This window comes from Halichoerus grypus, chromosome 1 (assembly GCF_964656455.1).
Source record: "Halichoerus grypus chromosome 1, mHalGry1.hap1.1, whole genome shotgun sequence".
Taxonomy (NCBI): Eukaryota; Metazoa; Chordata; class Mammalia; order Carnivora; family Phocidae; genus Halichoerus; species Halichoerus grypus.
In genome coordinates, this window is record NC_135712.1 from 214,436,923 (window position 1) to 214,455,378 (window position 18,456).

Genomic DNA, 18,456 nt, shown 5'->3' on the forward strand with positions numbered 1-18,456 from the left:
CAGGCCCGATTGGACAGTTTCCGGAGGATGAGCCTTTCACCGCGGTACGCGCCCCCGCGCTCCGATTGGTCGTTGCTTCAGGTCCCGCGACGTGATTGGTAAGACAGAGACTCCCCGCGACCCTGATTGGATATTGCTCCAGGACACCGAGCTCCCCGCACCGTGATAGGACAGCCTGCGGCCCTTCACGTTCTGATTGGACGGCAGTCCCGGCACCGCCCCTGTGGTCCCGGATTGGGCAGATCTCCGAGACCTCGCCTCCTGAATCCTGACTGACAGGCTGGCGCTACACACGAGTCTCATCCGCCTGCCGGGAGGTTGTTTCCCAGCGCAAGATGCTCCTGGGCCGCTAACCCACCTGCGTCCTCCTTCTGCCCCGGGAATCTGACTCGGTTTCTCCGCGGAGCTTCCCTTGAGCGGCGCCCCATCAGGATGCGACAGAGTTCCAGGGAAAAATTGGTTATAATATTGATTGAATTCTATTAAAATGATTCAGCTATTTGGCAATTATACCTGTTAATTATCTTTTTTTTTTTTTTTTTAATTACTGTGATAGGCTTGAGGTTCTATATACACATTGGCTTTGGCTATGAAACAGGACAAGTTCCTTTTTTCTTTCTCTCTCTTTTTTAAAGATTTTATTTATTTATTTGACAGAGAGAGACACAGTGAGAGAGGGAACACAAGCAGAGGGAGTGGGAGAGGGAGAAGCAGGCTTCCCGCTGAGCAGGGAGCCCCACGCTGGGCTCGATCCCAGGACCCTGGGATCGTGACCTGAGCCAAAGGCAGATGCTTAACGACTGAGCCACCCAGGCGCCCCAAGTTCCTTTTTTCTTAATGTAACTCTTACACTGACATGTCCTAGTTCTGGCTGGGAGATCTACAGTCCTGCTGAAGGGGACCAGAGTGCTGGGTTTCCATGATGTGTATAGAATTCTACTGAACAAGTGACTCTAAACACATACGAGTGCATTCTTTCATAAACCACATTTTAGAGATGCCCTCCAAGAGGATTTGAGACTTCTCATGTATTCCTAAATTAGTAAGTGTATTTGTCATACTGTGAATGTTGGATACTACAAAATGCTCTTTCTCTGCCTACTAAGATAATTTTAGATAGGTTATTTAAAATGTGGCATTGGGGAGTGCCTGGGTGGCTCAGTTGGTTAAGCATCCAACTCTTGATTTTGGCTCAGGTCATGATCTCAGGGTTGGGAGATCGAGCCCTGTGTTGGGCTCTGAGATCAGTGCAGAGTCTGCTCAAGATTCCCTCTCTTTCTCTCTCCTTCTGCCCCTCCCCACTCTCCCAAAATAAATAATTTTTTAAAATAAAATAAAAATTAAAAAAATAAAATAAAAGGTGGCATTGAGGTGAGTTATATTAATTCATTCCATGACATTCTCCTGTAAATTATACATGCAGAAAAACACACGACATGTACATTTGACAGAAATATAACAAAATAAAGATACATGACATCACAACACGGACAAGAAAGAGGCGGTGACAGCCCACATCCTACCTGGGTTGATGTCCTGTCAGAAAACACACCCTGTGCCCCGGCAGACACCAATAACTCAACTTTGAAAACTTCCTTTCCTTTTGGTCCCTTATTTTCATCACCTGTGTGCACACTTGTTTTATATTGCATGTAAAAAGGAGTCAAAAGGTTCATGCCATTCTATATCAAACCTCCTTTGTTCAAATATGCTTGGTCTTCCGTACCTTACCCATCATTCATTTTTGTATTCAGCTGTGCTGCCCTTCTAGGACTCAACCATTTTCCTGGGTTGATTCAACTGTTTGCAGCTATCTTAGTGATTCCATATTTTTTGCTTGTAAAACCAATGTTTCTTATAAGTTACTTTTCAAATTTGTTTTGAATTATAGTGAAATTGATTAACATTGTGAAGAGCTTATCCTCTCCTTTCGTGTGCGCTATCTCATCTCCAACTCAACAGGCTTCAAGGTGCTCTCCTGCCGCTCCACCAAAACCTTCTCCATATGTGAAGACCTACATACCAGCTGATGCATCTCCATCATGCCAGTTTTTCCCGAACAAAATAATGGAGTGTCCCTTGACTCTCTCTCTCTCTCAGCCCACCACCAAGCAACGAAATTCTGATGGCTCTAACTTCAATTGTACCTGGGGTCCAACCTCCAAATCACTGTCACTGCTACCAACCCAGTCTGATCCACCACCTTGGCCGACATCACCATCCTAGTGCCTGTTGTCATGGTAACAGACGGATCCTGTGAGGCTGCCTCATCAGCTCATCTTGAGGGTCCAGGCCACCCACCACCAAAGTCAGTCTTCTTGTCCAGCCAGCGCATGCGACCCAACCCCATCATTCTCCTCTCCCTCTGCTGTTCCTTCTCCCCCTCTCACTCTGCTGTGGGCACCCTGGCCTCCAGCTGTTCTTCGGATATCCAAGGCACCCTCCCTCCCTGAGAACTGCATTCGTCTCCTGGGGCTGCCATAACAAAGTGCCACACACTGGGCGGCAGAAACGACAGACACTTGTTGTGTCACAATTGAGGAGGCTGGAAGCCTGAGATCAAGTTGTCTGCAAGGTTGGCTCCTTCTAGAGGCTCTGAAGGAGAATCTGTCCCAGGCTTCTCTCCCAGCTTCAGGCAGTTGCCAACAATCCTTTGCATTCTTTGGCAGGTAGACACATCATGCCACTCCCTGCTTCTGTCTCACATGGTCAAACCCTGTCTGTCTTCAGTGCAGGTCTCTGTGTCCAAATTTCCCAGTTTTATAAGGATACCCATCGCTGGATCAAGACCTACCCTAATCCCGTATGGTCTCATCTTCATTACCTGTGTGTTCACTTTATTTCTAGATGAGGGTGTGTTCTGAGGTTCCATTTGGCATGAAATTTGGGGGGTCCAATACTGAGCCCAGAGTATGTGTATGCCTGTACTGCATAGATCTTATCATCAATTTAGGTATCAAGTAGCAGTATTAAGTGAAATTGTTCCTGGTTTGATTTCTTAGTCCTTCCAACCACATATGCATATATGTCTCTGAAATATACATACATATTTTGGACTATATATACATGTATATTTCTGAAATATATATATTATCTCCAAGTACATTTTCCTTTAATCCTTTCACTGTACTACATTTTTTCGTGGAAGTGTGAAAGGTCAATGAATGCACACATAGATAATTATAGTTCTGCTGAATTGTGTTATTTCATTGTGGATAAGGCCAACAGGCATATTTCCCAGAATTCCTACCTTGATGATTCTAGGTGACAATTCACCAGTGGCCTAACTTGCATGAGTATTGAAAGTACAAGTAAAGGGGCACCTGGGTGGCTCGGTCATTAAGCGTCTGCCTTCAGCTCAGGTCATGATCCCAGGGTCCTGGGATCGAGCCCCACATCAGGCTCCCTGCTCCGCGGGAGGCCTGCTTCTCCCTCTCCCTCTCCCCCTGCTTGTGTTCCCTCTCTTGCTGTGTCTCTCTCTGTCAAATAAATAAATAAAATCTTAAAAAAAAAAAAAAAAAAAGAAAGTACAAGTAAAGATGCCCTAGTCTAGGGTTGGGGTCACCATACAGATGGACCAATATGTGGGAGCTTGTTGGGCAACAGATTGCAGCCCATCGTTCTGATGAACAGCCTGTCAGTCAGGCATGTACCCAAACCAAAAACCAACCTTTTCCTTCTATTTCTTAGCGGTCCTGACTTCCACTTCTATCTCCAAAATCTCCCCCATCAAGGATGGGATTCTATCACCAGCAATCCACAGCTTTGGGTTTTCCAGCAACCCCACTGTGTTCCTCAGGCCACTGATTTAGGCTGGGCTGTCATGGTTGATTTTCTCTGGTACTTTGACTCCCCTCTTCTCCAGCTCTTATCACATCTGTATAAGATATAAGATAGCATTTGTGGGTGCCAGACTGGCTCAGTCAGTGGAGCATTCAACTCTTGATCTCAGTTTCTAAGTTTGAGCCCCACATTGAGCAGAGAGCTTGGTTTTTAAAAATATTTTTAAAAGGAAAAAATATCTCATTTGTAGAGCAAACACCCATCTTCTCAGTAATTTGAGATCAGGGGTCTTGATTTCAGGACAACAGATATAATGGCATAGCTAACAGGCACATGGGACTTTGACCCTCTGCTGCCTGTACTCTTCCATCCTTCCATGTGAGAAATGAGCACCTTCCTCATTGCTCAGACTGAATGTGGGAGCTCTCCATTTACACAGAGCTGAATCCAAGTCATCAGTGTTGACTTATTCCAGTTCCATGAGATTAATAACAATGTGCATTGGTTTCCTCAAACAGAAGATTCTATGCATGTTTCCCAGGAAAGTCTTCTTAAACTGTGTTTAAATATCACTTGTATATTAAGAAATGGAACTCTCTTTACTTTTCATTGGCTGAGAGATTTTATCAACATGTCTCTTTGCACTTATGGGTTGTCAAATTCAGCCTTGTTATTACTCTTGGTCAATACTGTCTACAGTATTGCATTCTACATTCTACATTCTACAGTCATGAATTCTTAGTCATGGTACCAGGTGCATAGTATTTTATGGATTTTTTTCTTTTGGGTCAATTTAAAAAAATTCATATATATAATGACTTTTGTCATTAACGTAACTTGTAGTACATTAATAAGAGTAAGATAATGACTTGGCCAATGCCCTCCAGCCAATGATCACCAGGACCACACTTGCAGTTAGAGAGAAGCATACTGCTTAGAGCGTCAGATGAACACAACTCATGAAGGACTGCAGAGCTGTGGGTGTGAGGGACACATCGTGACAGGTACAGCATGAGGACATGTTCTGACATATAAAGTGTTCCTTTACTCTGGATTAGATGCTGTCAGGAGGTACCTGTAATTTTATGATTGAAGATCTTAGTAGTTCTTTTTTAACAGTTTTTTAAAAATTTTTATTTATTTATTTAAGAAAGAGAAAGAGCACAGGGGAGGGGCAGAGGGAAAGGGAGAAGCAGACTCCCCGCTGAGCAGGGAGCCCGATGCAGGACTTGATCCCAGGACCCTGGGATCATGACCTGAGCCGAAGGCAGATGCTTAACCGACTGAGCCACCTAGGTGCTCTCTTATCTAGAGAGCAGGAAGAATGCAGTGCAGCTGAAACTAGGAGAGGCACCAGGCACATCAGCTAGAGGCAGGGAATATTTGCTGATTTTTACAGATTGGACTTCATTTTTTAGCCTCCTTACTGACATGACCGTGACATGGTCTTCATGTGCCCTGACTCATCACAGACAAGGAAGTGCCTCGTTGGAGGACAGGTGGGTGATACTGTTTCTGCTCAGTGAGAGAAAGCCACAGCCCAGTAGTGAGCTCCAGGCCAGCTTCCACTGTCTGAGGCTATTCTCATTTACTATGTGAACACTGACATCTTGCTTACTCACATCCGGCACTGCGTTAAATGTTCTCCATAAAGGAACTCAGCATGGATAAACCCAGTTGCTCCTCAGCAAACTCTATAAGGTAGATAATGTTTTTATCTCCTTGCATGAGCTACCTGAGGCCTACAGATGCAGGTGATTTTCCAAAGGCCACAGAGCAAGAAAGGAACGAAGTCAGGATCATGATTCAAATTGAGCCTTTCTTTCCCAGACTCTATATTCAGTGTCAGGTGCTAAATATTGAGTCTCCCTCGCTCCTTCGTGTGCCACACACTCGGCTCAAAGCAAACGATGACACTCCACATTGATCTAGACACTGCAGGCACTTGCCCACGTCCTCATGCTCATGGCTTCCCACCCTCCCACTCCTGCTTGCTCCCCTGGTGTTCCCCAGTGTCACCCCTTCTTTACAAGCACCGACTGTCCTTCTAGGACCTGAGTATAATCCACTGTCTCCCTGGACCTTCCTGTGTCCCTTGTTTGGCCACATATGACTGGCCAACCACTAAAGGACACAGAACAGGTGCAGATTCGGAGCCTACAAACAAGCATCAAGTGGGCACCCCTGCAAAACTTCGCTCTCAGGTTCTGAAGAGAACTGGAAACAAAAGAACCATAAAATCACAGGGAAAACGATCTCTGGGTACATGGAAGGGTTAACAATTTGTAAAAAATTTGAAACTGGATTTCATGGTTCTGCTATGAGAAAGAGAGTTCCATGGAAAATGTCACATATGGACTGTTTCCCACTGGTGGTGACATCGAAATGTGCTTGTGATGCACACCTTCCATGCTGTTTCAGTTCAGTGCACCTATATTAACCCTTACTACTGTGTGGGATCCACACGATCACTGGTCATATTGGTGAACTGAGGACAGTAGAGAGCAAATCCCATTCCACAGTGGTTGGAATAATTAGACAGAAGCACTCCTCTCTGCAAAGACCATACAGGTATCCTTATTGTGCATTCACACTACCACATTCCTTCCCCAAGTCCAGTGGGCCTGCTCACCTTACAAACCCTCTCAGACATGGAGCCCAACCAGCTCCACCCAAAATACAACCATACTCCCACCAGGCCCAGGGCCAGAGGAGCATCCCTGGGGGCTGTCTGATGGAGATAGAAACTGACCTGTGTCAACTGGGGGCAGATCAACAGAAGCGTGAGTGGTCGGAAGGAAAGAGAAAGGCACGGCCCATCTTTCCTCCACTGGAATTAATACAAGGAGACACCACTGGGTGAAGCATGACCAACCCCTTACCCATCCATCACGGCAAGAAACGTCCTGTGGTTATTTAGCACAATTAGTAGCAAGAGGAAGTGAGATATGGGGATGTTTTTGTTCTGGTATCGATTTTCACGTAAACATCTCAGAGCCTACTGGACAACAAACAATGAGAAGCAACATTTCCTGAAATTATTTTTCTCAAGGTTTACTTTATGCCTGGAGCACCCAGTCATGTCATTCCCATCACTGCTAAGACTCACCTCACCAGGAATGCGGTTTGTTCTAGTCACTGACCGACAAGTAGGGAAGATGCGTGTGTCAGGCTCCCCTCACTCACTCTTTGAGCGGCAAGACCATGACTCCTGGTGTTCTTTGAGGCCATTACATAAGCAATATTAAGGGTTTCACCATTAGGATGGACTAGTTTTTATGAATAAAGGTGGTCGTTAAAGGGAACCCTTGCTAAGATGAAGGCAGGAGACCAGCAGTGGGTGCTCTCCTGTCTAACCCCTGGTCAGCTGTACACACAAGAGGAAAAGGGCTTCAAGTGCACACAGCTTCACTTCCCTGCCACAGTGAGAAAGCTTTACTCCGCCCAGCAACAGGCCAGCCAATGAGAGACAGCTCAGCCAATGCGAGATGGTCAGAGCTCAGCCAATGAGAGACAGTCACAGCTCAACCAAGGAGAGACAGAGCTCAGCCAATGAAAGACGGTCACAGCTCAGCCAATGAGAGACGGTCACAGCTCTAACAATGAGAAGCCATCATCTTCAAAAGACCAGTTTCCCCAAATTGACTTTGTCTTGACAGTAACCCCTCCCAACTCTCCCCTTTCCTGCAAAAGAGTGGCCTCTCTTTTGTTCTCTGGATTTGCCCCTGGATTTGCCATTTCTTGCATGTCCTCATTTGCAATTCTTATTATTCTGTATAAACCGATTTTTGCTGGTGAAATAACCAACAGTTAAGGTTTACTTACTTGGTGTCATGAACTGTGCGTGTTGGAAGAGTGTTGGCCTTTGGTCCAACTAAAGCGTGGAATCAGACTGTTCCTGCCTGGAACTGTGCTGGCCTTTGGACCAAGCCCTTTTGGGAACAGCCTGTTCCTATTGAAGCAGTGGTTTTTAGGAATTTCTTTTTGTTCTAAAGAACCCAAGAAATGGGATCCCAGTCATAACAATGCTTTGAGGGCACCCCTCTGGTTTTATGTTTAAAAAGTATGGTCTCCCCTCATGCACGTTTCTAATTAAATGGACTAACTTTATCAGAAGTAACTTAGAACATCAATGGCCATTACTGGAGACTTCTGATCTCCCCAAACTGACTTACAGAACCAAAATTGGATAGCCATGGCTCTAAAATTGTCAAAAGCAAATGGGATGCCTATTTTAATGGGAATTTTGGTTTCCAAACATTATCAGGATCTTAAGTTGCTCTCTGCAAAAATCAATTAACAGAAGTAAACCATTGAAAGGTGTCAAAGTGGCTTCTGAGCCACTTTCCCCTCCCCCATCCTGTCTCCAGACAGGTGGCAGCCACATGATGTGCAGACCAGGCTTCCAGTGCCCTCTCTCTCCTCCCTCTGCTTTCTCCCCGCCTCCTGTGTACCCCCCACCCTCTTTCGAATCCTCCCACTGAAGTTCCCTTTTTCTGTTTCCCGCCCCAGTCCTTCCTCTCCTGAACCTATCAAAATGGACCCCAATGGGGATCTTAATAAACCCCAATTTTTTACCTTGCCTGGACTAAGGCTGAACTGCAAGCCAGACTTTCCCCAAAGTGATGAAGTATCCCCATAGGTGTGCTGAAGAATTTAAGTTATTCAAACTTACCAACCTGGTTTCTCAGATTTATACCAGTTAGCTCATGTGCTTGTTGGTGAGGGCCAGACACACACTGGATGAAGCTGGCCCAACAGGAACATTAAAGAAAGTATCAGGGAAACAGAAACCCATGTTTCTGCAGGGATGCTATATCACTCACTGGAAATACTACTGAGCAATTGTAGGATCTTTCCTTAAGCCTGTTGAGTGGAACAAAATTCAGACTTGCACGCAAAAACCTGATGGACCCTTTCATGATGATCATAATGGACTCCAAATTGTCCTTAAAGAAAATTCTGGGGGTGCATGGGTGGCTTAGTCAGCTAAGTGTCTGTGTTTGGCTCAGGTCATGAACCCAGGGTCCTGGGATTGAGTCCCTTATCAGTCACCCTGCTCAGTGGGGAGTCTGCATCTCCCTCTCCCTCTGCCTGTCCCCCCCGGCCTGTGCTCTCTCTCTCTCAAGTAAATAAATAAAATCCTTAAAAAAAAAATTCTCGATGAACTTTAGGAACTGAATGCACTTAACTCTATTTATGGGCAGAACTGAGCTCTTTCTCTTTCAGGTAAAAGGAACCAGGGTGTATGGGAATCTATGTCCACTCCACATTTAGGTAATTTGACAGACAAGCTCTTCACATCCTAGATGAGTCACCAACATGAAAGACCAATAAATTCCCAATTTTCACTTACGGCATATGAAAGCCCACTACACAAGATTTTAAAAACCTGTACTTTCTGCTATTATTGCAAAGAGCCAGGACAGTGAAAAAAACTTAGTTACAAACAAGCACTCCAGGCACCTGCATCCCTCCAGCTGGCTGTTCCAATGTCCTCCTCATTCCCAATGATGGGACTCCAGGGAACTCCAGGGGCTCTTCCCAGTCCTCCCTCGTAAGCAGCTAATGTAACCACCTCCGCATTGGGAATGAGTCTCTGTCCTTGTTGACACCAGAACTACGCTCCTGGTGGCCAACTCCCTGATGGAAAGCAGCCCCTGCCCACAAGGACTAAAACAGCTCCAACAGTGGGGGCCTCTTAAAAATCTCCACAGGTTCCTGTCTCTCAGCCTATTCTTTTCGTCTAGGTCCTTGGAGAGATACCTTCTCCTTAGTTACTTCTCCTCTATTCATGTGTGCACCTGACATCTCTTAGAAAAGTATCATGCCAGAATTTGATTCCCTCAAACGGGCAAATAATTCCAGAATTTGGCAGCAGTGATCAAAATAATCCACCAGGGGAAGTACACGACCCCATGGCCCCTTTTCTACCCTCGGTCTCTGATGGCACCATAGCAGAGCCTGGGAACACTGGTCGTTGGTTCCTATTGGATCAGCTACCTTGTTCTTTATGGGCAACATGTTCAACTGATATTGGCAGAATCCACAGTGTACCTCATCAAGATAAAATTATATCTTTCAAAATCTCCTGGCAGAACAAGACAATACTCTATAAATAAAGATTCCCTTCAGGGCATCAAGACCATGATAGAAGTTTTAAAGCCTCAGTGTCTCACGATCCCCTCCGCTATGCCCTGTAACACCATTTCCCTCGTGAGAAAACCCAATGGCTGACAATGGACATCTGTATAGGACCTCTCAGCAATAAACATTTTCATCTCTCCACACTCTGTTGTTCCTAACCCAATGGGCTGACATCCATTGCCACTGAGAGCAAATTTTCCACTGTAATTCATCTATGCAGTGCATTTTTAGCATTCCAGTTGGTAAGTGTAGCCAGTTTTTCCTTTCACTTGGAAGCACAGAAATACCCCTGGACAGTCATGCCCCAGGGACCCACAGAGAATTTTCTTCCTTTTCACAAACCCCTAAGGTTGCTCTGGGTGACAGAGTTTTTTGCATTTCTACGTTGTTACAATATGGAGATAATTTCATTCTCTGCTTCCCTTCAATGGAGGACACCATCTATCTGTTAAACTTTTGGCTTAAAGGGACAGAAAGTATCAAATTTTGCAGTTTGCTCAAACTCAAGATCAATACTTAGGGTATCTGATCTTAGAACCAGACATCTGGATGCAGGCAAAACCCCTCATGACTGCTTAACGCGGACACATCATGTTTTGACTTCCTATGGCATTTTACATGTCACTCCTCTAAACAATAAAGAGTTTTCATAGTTTACTGATGTGTCTTTTAAAAAGGATGAAAATAGTAAATAACAACTTGGGCATGCTATTCCAAATTCTCTTTACGATTTTATTTTATAATATATTTTTTTAAGTTATCTCTATACCCAGTGTGGGGCTCAAGACCAAGAGTTGCACGCTCTACCGACTGAGTCATCCAATCGCCCTGCAAATTCTTTTGAAGGTCCTAAGGCAGCAGTACATTTCCCTTTGACAGCCAACCCAATAGGATGAGTTATACACTCTTACTTGGCCATATACCTTATCCAAGGGTAAAACTACAAACATTTAGTCCAATAGTTGGTATGCCTTTCGGGTACCTCAGGACTGTTATATTGTGGAAACAATGATGGGTTTTTACCCCCAATGTGGATAAAACTGAAGAGGCTCCTACGTCCAAAATTAACCAGATGCCAACTTTTAGCCGGTGTTCTGGCTAATATTAAGGGTATTGGGCACTCCAGACATGATCTCCTGGGGGCTAGAGGAAAGCACCTCCCTGGTATTTCTAGCACAATCACTGATCATGGAAATAAACAGGCAAACCTGAAACATATAGTGCTAAGGGATGTTCTTCCAAGCCACAATTTGGAAGAAAGACCACAGACATCAAAAGTTAGTGCCAGATAAGATAAACCAGTAAGAGAATTTTAACAACTGTTCGTTCAATAAAAAGAGAGAACTGAAGTGAAAATATATCTTTCTTTTTTTATTTACGATTTATTTATTTTAGAGGTGGGAGAGGCAGAGGGGGAGGAAGAGAGAATTTCAAGCAGACTCCGAGCTGAGCACGGAGCTGATGCAGGGCTTGATCTCACAACCCTGAGATCACAACCTGAGCTGAAACCAAAGAGTTGGATGCTTAACCAACTGCACCACCCAGGTGCCCTGACAATATATCTTTCAATAATAAAGACTGAAAAGAGGTGATATAGAATCAGGAAACTCCAGTATCTGCAACAGACAACATAAAAGAACTTTCAACAGTACAAGTCTCGTGTCATGATCATACGCTAGGAACATGTGGAACGTATAATTCAAGAAATCTTTTTCTACAATTACATGAAGTTATATTATCCCCACCGCCCCAAACAGACACATTCTTATCACCCCTGGGTCTAAGAGACATTGTAATGGAAAAGAGACATGTTTTATATAACCATGTGATTACTCCAAGTCTGAGATAACAAAGTGTATGTTGTAGAGATGCAGAGGACAAAGGACACTGACCATCATTAGTGTTCACATCAGCGACATGAACTAGGAATTAAAGACACTTCACATCTCTATCAAGGAAGAGGCACTTGCAAAACAAAACCATGTTTATAACAATGAAACGGTTTCTGTCCCGTCAGAATTTTCATGAACAATATATGAAGTTCTATACTGGAAGTCTTCCCAAAATTATGTCCATTCAGGTTCATCTCCAGTGTACTGGGTGGCATTTTAAAAACGATTTTAAGGGAGAATAAATGCTTTCCCACATTGTGTCTGTGCTCCCAGATTGATGAGGTACCTGAAGGCTTTTCCATGGTTCTTAAGTTCATAGGGTTTCACATCACTGTGCTTTCACACGTGTCCTCAAAGAGAAGAGGGACAACGGAAGGCTTTCTCATAGTGCAGATATTCATATGGTTCTGCTCTAGTGAGTGTCATCACACGTACTTGCAGGTCTACGGGACACTGGAAGATCTTACCAGAGTCCTTAGATTCAAAGGGATACTGTCCACTGCGCATCCTCACATGTTCTTGAAGGGAGCGGTGACTAGTGAATGTCTCTCCCAGTGTGTTTCTTCATATGCACTCGAAGGGATGAGGAAAACTTGTATGCTTTCCCACACTCTTTACATTCCACGTGTCCACCCTCTGTGTGTGTTCTCACATGTACTAGAAGGGTGTAGCGACGAATGAAGGCTTTCCCACACTGCTGACATTTATAGGGTCTCTCCCCAGTGTGCGTCCTCACGTGTTCTCGCAGGTCTGAGTTATACCTGAAGGTCTTCCCACATTGCTGACATTCATACGGTCTCTCCCCAGTGTGCGTTCTCACATGTCCTCGCAGATTTCCAAGATGTCTGAAGGTCTTCCCACATTGCTGACATTCATAGGGTCTTTCCCCAGTGTGTGTCCTCATATGTATTCGCAGGTCTGTGCGATCCCGGAAGGCTCTGCCACACTCCTTACATTCATAGGGTTTCACTGTGCTGTGCGTGGTCATGTGACGTTTAAAATGTTCACACTTCTGGAAAGTTTTCCCACACTCCACACATTCATAGGGCCTGTCCCCCGTGTGTGTTCTCACGTGTACTAGAAGGGAATAGTGACCAGTGAAGGCTTTCCCACAGTGCTGACATTTATAGGGTCTCTCCCCAGTGTGTGCCCTCATGTGTGCTCGCAGGCCTGAGTTATACTTGAAGGTCTTCCCACACTCCTGACATTCATAGGGTCTCTCCCCAGTGTGTGTTCTCACGTGTTCTCGCAGATTTCCACGATCTGTGAAGGTCTTCTCACATTGCTGGCATTCATAGGGTCTCTCCCCAGTGTGTGTCCTCACATGCACTAGAAGGTAGGCCTGACGAGTGAAGGCTTTCCCACACTGCCCACATCTAAAAAGTCGTTTCCCAGTCTGATTACTTGAGTCATCTTGAGAGTATGAGAGGCACATGTAGGCTTTCCCACAGTCTGTACAATCACTGGGTTTCATTCCAGTGTGAGTTCTCACATGGCGTGTAAGACAGGACTGATACATAAAGGCTTTCCCACACACATCACACGCATAGACTCTCTGTCCACAGTGACCTCGCACGTGACCCTGAAAGGATGAGGTGCGAGTGAAAGCTTTTCCACACTTCTTGCACTCTAAAGACTTTTTACTACTGAGACTCTTCAATTCTCTCTTCGATCCTCTCCCAGTGTCCTGACATTCATAGGGTTTCCCTACGAGGTCTGCATCAACATGAGGGCTAAAGCTCAAGACACAGCTGCAGGCCGGCCCACATTCCTCCCAGGGACTAGGTTTGTGTCCAGGATGAGACCTTCCTGGGTTCTCAGGGAAAGAACCATCTGCGAAGGCTTCTCTACACTTAACGCATTCATGGGATTTTTCTCCAGAAGGGCAATCCTCATGCACAGCAAAACTTGTAATCTGCCTCACGGTTTCTCCACATTGATTACCTTCATTGCTTTCACAGACACGCTCCACCAAATGACGTCTGTTCAAAATAGGAAGGCACACTGTTAGGGAATAATGATTATAACCAAACTCTTTATTAATGACCTATTGATGTTTATTAATGCTTATTTACATAATGGCCATTTTCAATGAATGGGCATGTTTGTGGCACTGTCTCCATGGTAACAAAGAGGAACAAGCTTAATGCACTGACTGAGGACTCAAATATAGTCATAACACTCTAGGTTTCTCAGATAATAGTTTTTCTCACCATTGTTTCCAACTGAACTGTTTTTCAGATGATCAGGATCTAGAATGCATTCATAAAAGCTTCGTTGTGTGAAAATTCCGACCATACAATTGTTGAAGTATGTTTTCAGCTATTCTCTAATTTCAAGTTAGTCTCACAATCTGCCCTGATCCCCTTCTCCTGCAGGAGTGTCACTCACCTCAAATGCCCCTCCTGGGTTTGGGTCTGATCTCCACTGCTATGGAATTTCCGGTTTTCTCCAAAAACAGAACACGAATCATTTCTTGCAAATATGACTATTTTCTCTTCACTGGGTAACTCATTCTGCAAAATATTCCGCTGAGTCCTCGATGCACTCCTTTTATCCTGACTGGGACAAACTGCAAAAATTGATAGCATAATGTAATTTCTTGGGAATGATCTGACATTTGAAGGTAAGAAAACAGACCATATGTCGATTTCTATTCATATACTCATCACAAAATGTAAATGAAGCTCATCAGGAAGAATGGACAAGTGACCAAAGAAAAATTCTGAGGACCCTAGTGATTTGGGACTTTGGCAGTAAGAGGAAAAGTATATGTAGGGGCAGCCCGTTTACTCAGAAATACTTCAAAATTGATGGAGACTAATGTGGAGATAAGTATTATCAGAAAAGGAAAGTAGAAAGGACCTGGGCAAGATACACACATCCACACCCTACCTCTGTAAGAGGAATACAGAAAGGCTTGCAATGTGGGTGAGGATGAATGAACGGTCTGACTTGGAAGCCAGGTAAGTGACAAAATCACCCTTCTTGAACAAAACTGAGTCACGTTTCTAATGGACATGTCCAAATGCTGTTCCCTTCTCCAGAACCTGGCCCAACTGAGGGTTGCTGGGATGTTCTGAAGGCACAGAGGCCCTTGGTGAAGCCTGCCTGGACTGCCCCAACTGCCACTGGGAGGTTGGATGGTGTGTGTGGCTGCTGCCCAGCCCCTGGAGAACAGCCCAGCGTGAGGAAGGATTTGGAGGGTGACAAGCAATCTGGATGATGGGCTCTTACTTTAGGGTTCAATTTCATTGATGATGGTGAGTGTGAGCTTTTCTTTTTCTTTCTTTTCTCTCTCCCTTTCTTTTTCTCTTTCTTTCTTTCTTTTTCTTTCTTTCTTTCTCTCTCTCTCTCTTTTCTTTCGTGGAAGTATATTGACCTATAATATTAGCGTCAGGTGTACAACAGTGATTCAACAATTATATACATTACAAAATGCTCACCACACTAAGTGTAATTAACATGTCACTATAAAAAACTACTACAATATTACTGACCATATTCCCTCTGCTGTACTTTTCATTCCCGTGACTTATTTAAGATTTATTTATTTATTATGTTGAGAGACAGCTAGAGAGTTCAGGAGGGGGAAGAGCAGAGGGAGAGAATCTTCAAGCAGAATCTCCACTGAGTGCACAGCCTGATGAGGGGCTCAATCTTATGACCCTGAGATCATGACCTGAGCTGAAATCAAGAGGCAGATGTTTAACCGACTGATCCACCTAGGCACCACTCCTACGACTTATTTAAAAAGTGTCACTCTGTACTGACTAATCCCCTTCATCTATTTCACCTATCCCTCCATCCCCTTCCAATCTCGTAAACACCAATTTGTTCTCTATACTTTTAAGTCCGTTTCTATTTTCCTTTTATTGCTTGTTCACTTTGCTACTTAGACTATACATATAAATAAAATATGGTGTTTGTCTTTCTGTCTTATTTACTTGGAAGAATACCCTCTAGGTCCATCCATGTTGTCACAAATGGCAAGACTTTATCCTTTTTATATGGTTGAGTAACAGTCCCTTGTATGTGAATACCACATCTTTATTATCCATTCATCTGTTGATGGACATGTGGGTTGCTTCCATATGTTGAGTACTGTAACTAATGCCACAGTGAACGTGGTCGTGCACGTATCTTTTCGTGTTAGTTTTTTTCTAAGGTGAACCACCCAGAAGTGCAATTAAGGACCATACTGTCCTTCCGTGTTTACTGTTTTGTGCAAACTCCATACTGTTTCCCACACGGTGGCTGCACCAAAGTACCTTCCCACCAGCAAAGATGAGTTGCCTTTTCTCCACGTTCTCACCAACACTTGTTATTGCTTGTCTTTTTGATACCAGCCAATCTGGCTGCTTTGAGGTGATATCTCATTGTGGTTTTGATTTGCACTTCCTGATGATTATTGTTACTGAGCAGCTTTTCATGTGCCTAGCGTCCATCTGCGTATCTTCTTTGGGAAAATGTCTATTATGTTCCTCTACCCCATTTTATATTTTTCCTTTTGTTTCCCTGGCCTGAAGAGATAATTCCACAAAAATATAGCTAAGGCTAATGTCCATGAGTTTAATGCCTCTGTTCTGTCTTAAGAAGTATACAGTTTCAGGGGCGGCTGGGTGGCTCAGTCATTAAGCCTCTGCCTTCGGCTCAGGTCATGAGCCCTGGATCCTGGAATCGAGCCCCGCATCGGGCTCCCTGCTCGGCAGGAAGCCTTCTCCCTCTCCCACTCTGTCAAATAAATAAATAAATAAAATCTTAAAAAAAAAAGAAGTATAGGGTGTCAAGTCTTACACTTGGGTATGGAATCCACATAGAGTTTACTTTTGTGTAAGGTGTAATAAGGTGGTTTCATGCTTTTGCAAGTAGCTGTCTCGTTTTCCTAACACCAGTTCCTGAAGAGATAGTCTTTCCCCCATTGTATATACTCAACTCCTTTTTTTTGTAGATAATTTGACCATATAAACATGGGTTTAATCCTGGACTCTATTCTGTTTCCTTGGTTTAATGTGTCTGTTTTTGTGCCAGTGCCATACTGTTTTGATTTTTTAGTTTTGTAGTACAGTTTGAAATCTGGGGTTGTTGTATCTTCAACTTGAATATGTTTCCTCAACACTGCTTTGTTTAGGTGCAATGTTTTCTGTTTCCATGTAAATTTTAGAGGTTTTGTTTTTTTGCTAAAGTTCTTTGAAAAACACTATTTCTATTGTATAGAATATGGATTGCATTGAATATGTAGAGTGCTTTTCAAAGTCTGAGCATTTTTAAACAATATTAATACTTACAAGGCATGACAAAGGTTTATCTTTCCATTTACTATGTCCATCTTCAATTTTCTTCATTAAATGTCTTATAGCTTTCAGAGCACAGATCTTTCAACTTCTTTGGTTACATTTATTCACAGCATTTTATTGTTTTTGAAAGAATTGAACATGGGACTGTTTTCCTAATTTCTCTTTCTGACATAGAAATGCAACAGAGGGGGACGCCTAGGTGGCTCAGTCAGTTAAGTGTCTGCCTTTGGGTCAGGTCATGATCCCAAGGTCCTGGGACTGAGTCTCACATTGGGCTCCTTGCTCAGCGGGGAGCCTTCTTTTCCCTCTGCTTGTGCTGACAAATAAATAAATAAAATCTTAAAAAAAAAATGCAACAGAGGGTTGCCTGGGTAGCTCAGTCGGTTAAGCATCTGACTCCTCATCTCAGCTCAGTGTCATGAGTTCAAGCCCCCATGTTGGGCTCATGCTGGCCACGGAACCTACTTAGAAAGAAAGGAAGAAAGAAAGAGAGAGAAAGAGAGAGAGAGAGAGAAAGAAAGAGAGAGGGAGCCTAGTGGCTCAGTCGTTAAGCGTCTGCCTTTGGCTCAGGTCATGATCCCAGGCTCCTGGGATCGAGTCCCGCATCGGGCTCCCTGCTCGGCGGGAAGCCTGCTTCTCCCTCTCCCACTCCCCCTGCTTGTGTTCCCTCTCTCGCTGTGTCTCTCTGTCAAAAAAATAAATAAAATCTTAAAAAAAAAAAGAAAAAAGGAAGAGAGAGAGAGAAAGAAAGAAAGAAAGAAAGAAAGAAAGAAAGAAAGAAAGAAAGGCAACAGATTTTGGTATATTCATTTTGTGTTCTGCAACTTTTCTAAATTCATTTGTTAGTTCTAATAGTATTTGGTAAAGTCTTAAGGATTTATTTTATTATTATTTTTTAGGAGGGAGGAAGGGAGAGGGATGGGGGAGAGGGAGGGAGAGAGAGAGAGAGAAAGAGAGAGGGATGGGGAGGGTTAGAGAGAATCTTAAGCTGACTCCATGCCCAGTGCAGAGCCAAATGTGGGGCTCAATCTCACAACTCTGAGATCACAACCTGAGCCAAGTCTTAAAACATGGGCTTCTTATCCCCACAACTTCACCCTACAACATTCCCATCCTAGCAGTTAAAAAAAGGAAACAGCTATCACCTAGTCCATGACCTGTGAGCCATTAATGAGGCTGTTGCATCCCTAACCCAACCATGCCAAATCCGCATGTACCATTCCTGGGTACCATTCCTCCAAACAGTCTCTGGGTTTATGGTCCTGGACCTTAAAGATGCCTTCTTTTGCATCTCATTGGCTCAACAATCCCAATTTCTGTTTGCATCCGAATGGGCC

At 44.0% G+C, this 18,456-nt stretch overlaps 1 protein-coding gene across 3 annotated transcripts in view; it reads right to left on the bottom strand.

Annotated features, from left to right (window-relative positions):
* The window catches only part of LOC118550787 (uncharacterized), a 106,840-nt gene that overhangs the window by 32,414 nt on the left and 55,970 nt on the right, over positions 1-18,456 (bottom strand). Inside the window, exons 3-4 of one of the 3 annotated variants that reach the window (XM_036100949.2) lie at positions 14,214-14,394; positions 11,281-13,804 (exon numbers count right to left, since the gene is read on the bottom strand). The exons of the other annotated variants lie outside the window; for them this stretch is intronic. Of the exons in view, the coding sequence (XP_035956842.2) occupies positions 12,358-13,804; positions 14,214-14,394 (1,628 nt within the window). The 3' untranslated portion in view covers positions 11,281-12,357. Of the gene's footprint in view, positions 1-11,280; positions 13,805-14,213; positions 14,395-18,456 lie in introns of those variants that run through there. 3 annotated transcript variants of the gene reach the window in all.